Source organism: Ursus maritimus, unplaced genomic scaffold (genome assembly GCF_017311325.1).
Source record: "Ursus maritimus isolate PB19 unplaced genomic scaffold, ASM1731132v1 scaffold_29, whole genome shotgun sequence".
Taxonomy (NCBI): Eukaryota; Metazoa; Chordata; class Mammalia; order Carnivora; family Ursidae; genus Ursus; species Ursus maritimus.
The window spans coordinates 14699600-14709164 of NW_024425452.1; the positions used below are offsets into that span (position 1 = coordinate 14699600).

General features: G+C 42.4%; 1 protein-coding gene across 2 annotated transcripts in view; it reads right to left on the reverse strand.

Annotated features, from left to right (window-relative positions):
* DST (dystonin) overlaps nucleotides 1-5968 on the reverse strand; it is a 342160-nt gene extending 336192 nt beyond the window's left edge. Inside the window, exon 1 of one of the 2 annotated variants that reach the window (XM_040643592.1) lies at nucleotides 5841-5968. In XM_040643592.1, coding sequence (XP_040499526.1) covers nucleotides 5841-5931 — 91 coding nt within the window. In that variant the 5' untranslated portion in view covers nucleotides 5932-5968. The remainder of the gene's footprint in view (nucleotides 1-5840) is intronic. The other variant, XM_040643591.1, reaches the window with a different exon arrangement.
* Between the last annotated feature and the right edge of the window lie 3597 nt (nucleotides 5969-9565).

Here is a 9565-nt window from a genome sequence, read left to right on the forward strand (position 1 = left end):
AACTACAAAACTTTACCCAACACCCAAACCAAGCAGAATTATTTGCTTCCTCTTCTGAAAGAGATAAGAGTAGGTTGAAAAATAATAGCAAATAAAATTGCATTAAAGAAATAAACCAAAAGATAAATAAAAGGCTTATTTGATCTCTTACAGAAATAATGATGTACTTCAGCAGAGAGCTGCCTGAAATTCCTCTTTGGAAATAGGTAGCATATGATCCCTAACTTAGTAAGAGCTGAGAAATGGACACAAGTCTTTCTTTTTCAAAAGCCATTTCAGACAGAAAAGTCCCATGTAACAGAAGCACCTGAGTTTCTTTTTAATTAATAAGAAATACTAAACATTCTAAACTACAAATCTTCTCACTCAATTTGTTCATCAGACAATCAGACAGTCAGATGATCTTATACATTTTTATACTCAGTCGTGGAACTAAAACAGAAAGGAACAAATGACAGCCAAGATACTCCATCTTTTTGTCACCTCTATAGCTTCGGATGTTTTTACAGTCTCCAGTTTCATGAAGACGCTTTGGGCAACCAGTCTAGCTCCCCAAAGAGCCAGGCTCCTGGGCTCACATGAACCAAACACAGAAGTTTCTTTGCCTGACTACAGAATAACCGTAAAACAATAAATTTTTCCCACTGCCTCTCCTTCCATGTCATTTATTGCCTACAATCGTAACTGAGCCAGATAATAAGTACCTCCAAATTGCTCAAATAAAAAATTTTCAAAAGCGTAAAGCTTTTTTAAAGTCCCTGAGCAAATAAATGTTGAGATAACTACAAAAGTCTAAGTCAGAACAAAAGAAACTAAAGAAGCATCAGTCTGCTGTTTCGGATTCAAAGTTAAATTCACTAACAATATCTAATAACTGCTTACATTCCTAGACTGATATGTGTTCCTTGCAGTATAAGGCAATGAGTAAATTCTTTGGCCAATTTAAGTCCTAATTATTTGGTAAGAAATTACTTTCAAACCCATGGTGTAACATTATAAAACATTCAACCATGTCATTTTGAAAATCCTTAGAAACTTATATGGAGCTTTCAGATAGTCTCTTAAATGTCAGCAAAGTCAAACACATTGTGTTAAGGTCGTTAGCACGTGTCCAAACTTTAAGCTTCCACTTTCAGGGCAGATACTGTACCCTCTATGTGCTAGACACTGCTGGCTGCAAAACCTATATCCATTTTTGCCTGACTCTTTAACCAACAGAACTTCAACCATGTTCAAATAGGTACTTTCCTAGTCAGCTATGCAGATAGCAGTGGCCCCTTTAACAGAACTGTTAGCTCTGGCCAATGAGATACTAGTGAGAGTTGCTAAGTGGGCTTCTAAAAAAGCTCTTTAAAAGGAGGCTGAGTCAACAAGTTTGCACCTTCTGTCCTTTGTCCTTGCAATTCTCCTTCCTCTCTTTTTTTTAAAGATTTTTTTAAAAGATTTTATGAATTTATTTATTTATTTGAGAGAGAGAGAGAGAGAGAGCAAGCACGGGAGGTGAGAGGGTCAGAGGGTCAGAGGGAGAGGGAGAAGCAGGCTCCCCCCTGAGCAGGGAGCCTGATGTGGGACTCGATCCCAGGACTCTGGGATCATGACCTGAGTTGAAGGTAGACACTTAACCAACTGAGCCATCCAGGTGCCCCTAAAGATTTTTTAAATTTACTTATGGCGGGGGGGGGGGGTGGCGCAGAGGGAAAGACACAAGCCGACTCCACTCTGAGCGCAGAGCACCAGGTGGGGCTCAATCCCAGGCCCCTGAGATCAGGACCTGAGCCGAAATCATGAGTCAGATGCTTAACCACCTGAGCCACCCAGGCGCCCCTGCAATTCTCCTTCTTCCATCTGGAAGTAAGACACAGGGCTGGAAGAGGAATAGCCATCTTGTGATAACAGAAAGACATCTCTAGTGGCTGAGCGGCCACTGAGAATTGGCTAAGCAGCAACACAGAAGTTCGGGCCCCATTGGCAAATAGAAGTACCCTACAACCCTGGTCTGCCTACCTGCCTGCCACAGCTTCTCAGTACCTGAGACAAAGAAACACTATCACGTTACCGTCTGTTTTCTGTTACAAACAAAATACAACCTTCACTAATACTCATTACCGGATTAAGCCCCTCTCATTTGTTAAAAGAAAAGAAAAAGCCTAGACTAATGCTGTTATAACTAGCTACACTGTAATACTATTATGATGCAGCACAAAGTTCACCTATTACACAACTATTACATTAAGCCATGACCAGAGCATGAGCGGATGAAATCTGAAATCAAATTTTTGCAGACTGCTGGAAGCCAAGTGAAAACTGCTAAGCAAGATCAACCAAGACTACAGTATGAAGGGGGAGGGGGGGGGCGCAAATGAGTTCCCAGAAGTCTTTATACTCCAACTTTCAGTCCAAATGGCACCAGGGTTGGTTCAGACAGGAAAATGACAGGATTTTTCCCAACCACACATCTATGCAGGCCATAAAACTGAACTGAAAATGAAAACCACAGGTGTAGTGGTTCTCAGTCCCTTTGGTCACCAAGCACATAGGCAGAATTACATATAGCCCTGAGAGAAGGGCCTAAAACAATTACTCAAAGTTTCCATGGAAAACAACAACAACAAAAATTTGCCTTTCTTTCTAAATAATCAAAGAGGATTTTTCAGTGATGTTCTTGACAAGTAAAAAATCTGCCAATCAGCTTTCACAGAGAATGACTTTTTACAACTGTCTGGGGATAACTGATTAATTTCCAGATCAATGCGAAAACATCCATTTTGTTGGACTGAATTTTACCTTCTTTTTAAATGAACTCTAAAATGTATAAAATAAAATTTATTGGGTTCACATTAATGATGTCATTTTCACACTTAACCTTTCAAAAAGTAACAGTGTGTTGAGAAAAATCTTCTAATGACAGAATTAAATAGCGGAATTTCATAGATTCAAGTGACAGCTAATATTAATAATATAAAAATGTATAATTAATTAAAATAACAGTACCACACACACAAAACCAAGAGGGATCATTCTGTCCTTTTACGCTAAGCTAAACATGTTTTGTATTACATGGTAAATACACTGCATAATCTAATATATATAAAAGAAAGCCAATGACATGGGCAATTTCTAGCATAAACAAAAAGTAAATATGTTGTATTTGTAAATAAATGCCTTTACTCACCCTGACTGTGCTATTAAGCTGAAGTAATGTGATGTTTTTTTAATCAGATACCCTGAATATTCTGGCTATGAATATGTCTTATAAGTAAGAGAACTAGAATATGAATCAGAGCACTGCACTCTTCTCAGCAGCAAACAGCTCTTCCTGTGTTATTCTAATTCAGCAAACAGTTGCCTGTTTTCACTCAGAAGAAAAGGACCAAAGCAAGACACAAGAATAGACCACACCATAAGTAATTAGGGCTCACTCACTTGCCACTACTCAGTTTTCTACAAAGGGCTAGGTTGAAGTCCTTGCATGGGCCATCTGAGGACTAAGCCTAACAAAACTTTCAACTTCTAAACCCAATACTCATAACTGCTGACAGTATAGATTATTATAATTCTACGTTTCTGACAACTGACAAATTTTGAATTTGTTCCAGCTGACTCCACCACTTAACACTATTCAACAGCTGGGGCATATGATAACTTGGCAACCTGATAATACTCTAGCTGAATGCAAACTCATTCTGTAACCAAGGAACTTTGTCAGAAATAAAAATCCAAATAACCTCTCTTAAGTTCAAATGGGAATGTGAAATGTTTGAACAATGCATGATTTCAGAAAATGAGCAACTGTACTTTGAAAGTTTAGTGAACTGACACTCCCTATTCAAAGCCTACAATTCTTTCCCGATTAGATCAGCCCCCATAGCAAGTCATCAGGATAATAAGCACTATAGTGAAGTCATCGTATTGGATACTGATGGGAAATCGTAACTGGCTTCAAAACACATTGGGAAACAATGAGTTTTCCAGGTCCCCAGCTTTACCTATAATACACGGCCAATACTCTTACTTTCCTTTCCAAAACTAAATGAAACATAGAACATCTATAAAGCCAAGTACAAATTGATGACCTAAGCATTTTAAAACCACAAAGAAAATGAAGGTAACAATGCTCACTTTTACAGTGAAATTTTGGACTGTATGTTTGAAAAGTGTATGTTTAACCGCAACGATAATCATTAGGCTATAATTAAAACGAAGTATAGTGAAAAATGCAATGGCCTTCAGGTCTTTTTCTTTGATTTCCAAAGGCAAATAGAAACAAGCTTTTAAAGAATGCTTCCTCAAGACAAGTCAAAGCAGCACTTCAGTTCTCATTTTCAAAGTCACCTGAAATCACCCATATATCACTGAAGTAAAACTTGATGAGATAAAAATTCATACAGCTCTCATTTTTTTCAAAAGTATAAAATGTGTACACTTTAAAACTTTCAGACTTTTTTGCCTTTGGATTTTAAACAGCACAGGTGTGTGTCTTCAATAAGGTTTACTAATCTGTATTGCAATATTTTTCATTTTTCACATTCTGGAGACAACTGATTGTTTTAAAATGTAAATACAGACATAAACATGAGTATATTACACACACACACACAAATGCTACCGATGTGCTTTAGCCTAAAATACCATTGCACTTGCTCAGTGGCAGTATTATACACAATAGAGTCTTGGCACAAAGGAATTCTGATTGTGCTGTTTACAAAATTCTACATGGATTAAAAGAATGTCAATATCAAAACATGTTCTAGAAAGAAATAAAACATATTTCTGGGTGGATTTTGAGCATTTTGGAAATTTAGAATTTTATTGTTCAGTTCAGGATTTTATATTTCTACTCTCTGCTAATAGAAAACTATTAATGCATGCCATTTTTAACCATATAACCCCCATTCAATTTACAGAAATAGAGTTTCTAAAGACCAAAGCAAATATTCGAAAGATGCAAAACCCTCTGAATCCAAGCTATGAATTAGGCCACTATTCACTATTAATATATTAAGGGTCTGTGAGCTAGCCTTGGGTGTGGAGTGTTTTGGTCTCCTTACTATGTCTCGTCTGTACACACTGAAAAATGATTTCCAGTGACAAAAAGACTCTTTAAGATGAGACGATGCACTTTGTCTAACACTATATTTAACTATACAAAGTAAACAATACTAATACATAAAAAATTTATCAGGTTGGTATAGAATTTCCTGAACATAAATAGGCAGAAAAGCATTTCAAAATATACTGCTTTATATTTAAATTTACAACAGACTCGCTGACTTAAGGCTTTCATCTGTCACACAATCAAGTAATTTTTATGATACATAAGAATAGGTATATAGTCACGAACCACAAACTTTTTTCAAATAAAATCATTCTAAGAAAAATGATTTGGTGATGCTTTCAGTGATGAAACAGCCCATTTATTTAAGAACCCAAGAACCTTTTTTTTATAGGGTTAACCAACAGCCCATGCAAAGCAAGAGCAGCAATGCCTTAGTAATCCCGTGGAGAATTAATCGGTAGCCACCCTCCCAGGAAGAATTATGATTATGCATAGTACTTAAGAGCTTCTATAAGAGAGAGAAAATGCAATGTGCTTGAAACCCAAACCCCTTCCCCCCACTCCACAGCCTATCCAAGGGCGTCTCCGGACCATCGCCCACCCCACCACACTCTCTGAGTTGAGGTTACTAAATCCCATCCAAAAAACCCTGGTTCATTCCCAAGACTGGTCCAGACACCTGTTTACCTGTGTCCAAGCAGTAGTGGCTCTGGTTAAGCAAAGATAACGGTTACCCGGCTGGTGCGTGCCAAGCCCGGCAGCCGGAGCACGGGGGACCACATACCTTTGTACCTCTCCAGGACATCCTCGTAGGCCTGGAGGTACTCCTGCTCCTCCACGTACAGGTAAGCAGCTGGCGAGAGGTACCCCGCCATACCGAAGTTTATCTAAGCGATGACTGGCCAATTTCCCTTTCCCCCTCCTAACCCCGGAGAGTATCGTAGTCAGCAAGACACAGCCTTGAGAACTGGAAAAGCGGAAGGAGCGGCAGGCTGGGGGAGAGCGCTGAAGCCGGAGACGCAGAGCCAGGGGCGCGAGGGGGCGGTGGGCGCCGGAGCCCGCAGAGGAAACGCCCAGGCCCCCTGGCGGGCTGCGGGTGCTGGGCCGCCGCTCCGGGGAGCCAGAGTCCCTCTCAGGTTTCAGCAGCAGCAAATCTCGGCGAGCCCCGGGGCGGCGACAAGCAGTGCCACGCCACGCGGAGGAGCCTGGAGCACAGTGGTGACGGGCGAAGGGAGGCAGGAGCCGGGACCCTCTGCGGCCAGCGCGGCTGTCACCCTGGCCCTGCGCTGGGCGCCTGCTCCGGGCCGGGCCGAGGCCGCGGCGGCGGTGCGGGAGGACGGGCGCGCTGCCTCCGCCCGGGATGCTGCGCCGCGCATCTGCGGCATTTCCTGGCCGCCGCGCCGCAGACACTCGCCCGCGCCCCCGGAGAGAGGGAGGGGGGGAGAGCGGAGGACGGAAGGGAGGGGGGCAAGCGCGGCGGTCAGCGCCCCGGCTGGCTCGGCTCCGACCCCCGCGCGGCTCAGCCCCTCCCTCCCAGGCAGGGCTGGGCGCCCCGGGGCCCCCTCCCCGGCCCGCCCACCCGGGTAGATATCGCGGCCAAGCACGCCCACCCCCGGACACTGGCCGGCCAGCCCGGATCCCCAAGGGTGAGGTTTCTATTTGGGACCCACAACAGGTGCCTGGGAAACAAAGCCTCAGATCGTGGTCACAGACGAGCGCAGCCCCCCCCCCATCCCCACCCCCAATGGGCTGAGCGGTCGGCGGTCTCCCAGGGAAAGGGATGACGGGGACAAGAGTGGAAAATACTCTACAAGCCAGCTTATGGCATGGAGGGGCTCAGGTCACTCAGTAGCAGCACGGAGCGGGGAGGGACCGGGGTCCTTGCCCGGGGCACATCTCGGGGGCGGGGCGGCGCGGCCTCTGCAGGTGGCCCCGCGCGTCAGGGCCTGACAGCCTGGAAGCTACTGCGCCTGCGCGCCCGGCGGACCAGCCCTTGGCCCCTCCCTTCCGCCCCCCAGAGCCGGCCCGCGCATCTGCCGCTGCGCTCCTGGGAGATGGCCACAGCCGGTCACTTCTCAGTGCCCTCGGCTTACTTTGTCCCCTCCCTCCTTCTCTTTACTCATTATTCATTCCACACAGTACTGGTTTCCACTTAATTTGAATAAAATGGATACAATTCCCTTAACTTTGGGATGTCATATACATAAAGTGGTGATTTTAAGGGTCCAGGAACCTTTTGGTACTTAATTTGAATAAAATGGATACAATTCCCTTAACTTTGGGATGTCATATACATAAAGTGGTGATTTTAAGGGTCCAGGAACCTTTTGGTACTCAGACACGTAAATGGATGTATTTAAGAGTACTGGTAGAAGTCAGCATCCTGCCTTCTTACTGTGTGACGTTGCCAAGTTACTTACCCTCTCTGGCCTCTCCATCAGTAAAATGGGGATAATAGTGCCTACCTTATAAATACTACCTACCCTGAAAATGGCTTTATACGTGTTAGCTATTATTATAAATAGATAAATCAATACATTGATGACCATCTGACTTGACAGCTTCACCTTTTGCCCAATTCTTCTCTCCCTATTTCTTCCTTTTATATGTACTGACCTTTTGTCCTTGATGATTGTTTTTTCCCCTTTCAGTGTTGTGAATCTGTACCATTTTCCACTAACTCTTAGATGGGGATGAGTACTCCTAAAAAACCGTACACTCTTGAAAAAAACTTACTTGAGTTAGAATTGGAAATCTTTACTTCTCCTGAGCAACTGGCCTACTTTTGTTATTCCAAACAAAGCAAGACCATATCTCTCTTTAGTATCCTGACCACTGGCTTATAATCTGAGTTTGAGCCCATGTCCCACCAAGCACCTAGGATCACTAATTTTCTCGCAACTTGGTATGAATTTATGTACACATTAGTTCATGAAGTAACAAACATGCGTCATTTGTGACACCTTCTTGAAATGAAAGAGTTAGCAATTAGACCCCTAAAAGTCATTCCATTTATAGACCACACATGTACATAAATCTCTCTCAAAACTGTTTTGTCTCCTTCACAATAAGTAGGGTCGTTGAGGGTACAGTCTGAGCCTCCATCAGAGACTGAAACCCAGTAGCATCCAGTCTTGTGAATATAATCAGTGCACTCTTAATTGATTTTAACTCTCCTTTTAAGGAGACAGTCAAAATGAACAGCAGCAGCCTTGGGGGTTTTCTGTAAAAACAGCCTTTGCCCCATGCATTCTTGGAATGGTAATATTGGGCCAATCTGCTAATAATAATTGTCTATTCCATAGGGAAGCAGCAGTTAAGCACAGCGGTTAAGAGGCTGACCTCTGGAATTAAGAATGCCTGAATTCAGATCATAGATCACCACTTCCTAGTTGTATGACCTTGGGAAGGGTCTCTCCCTCCCTCAGCAGATTTCTGAACTGAAAAATGGAGAAAATAATTATACCTACTTCATAAGGTTGTTGGGAGATTAAACGAGATAACGTAGTAAGTGCTTATAAGAACATCTGACCATGGAGAGCCTGGTGACTCAATCAGTTAAGCATCTAACTCTTGGTGTCAGCTTGGGTCATGATCTCAGGGTCCTGAGATCGAGCCCCACGCTGGGCTCTGTGCTTAGCACAAAGTCTGCTTGAGATTCTCTCCCTCTGTCCCTCCCCCCCTCAAATAAATAAATCTTTTTAAAAAAATAAGAGCATCCGAACATCAGCAAACTATCATTTATACAGCATTTACCATGAGCCAAAGAATTTGCGAAATGTTTTGCACTCACTACTCTATTTACTCACCACAGCCATGACCCTTTAATAGAGAATATGAAGCTGAGAAAAATTCAGTAAGTTGCCGAAGAAAATGCAACTGGCTAGTGATAGAGGGAGAATTAAAATCCAAGTGTGCCTGAGTCCAAAGTCTGACTCTGCTTAGACCCTTCAATTCCAACTTTAAATAAAGGGGTTGGACACCTCTGGATTCTTTTCATATTAGGTACTTATATAGCCGTAACAAGTAATCTCTCACACTACGTTGTAACTGTCTAACAACACATCCAGTTATCATATTGGACTATATCTTCTTTAAAAGCAGAACTATGTGCTTTTCTTCATTTTATTCCATGGAGTCGGTCAATATTTATTAAATGTGAATGAATTTAAGTATCCCACAGACCATATGGTTTTTTTGACTCTAGGCATTTTCATGTTCAATTCTATTTTTATGATCTTTAAAACAATTAAAAATATTAGACTTTCAACCCCTTTATTACTAAGTAATGAACACTACGGACATTCTCATATCATTTCTGAACTTCAGCCCATCTCCTATTAGGGATGAATTTCAAAGATGGGGTGAGTTTCAGACAGAGTGTGAAAATGTCTAATAAAGTCAAAAGTCAAAATCTTTTCATGGTATATTTTCAAACTATCCATAGCATCAAAATCTGTCCGATGCCCTGTTCCCTTATCTTCACACTGGGTGATAAGTGGTGAACTT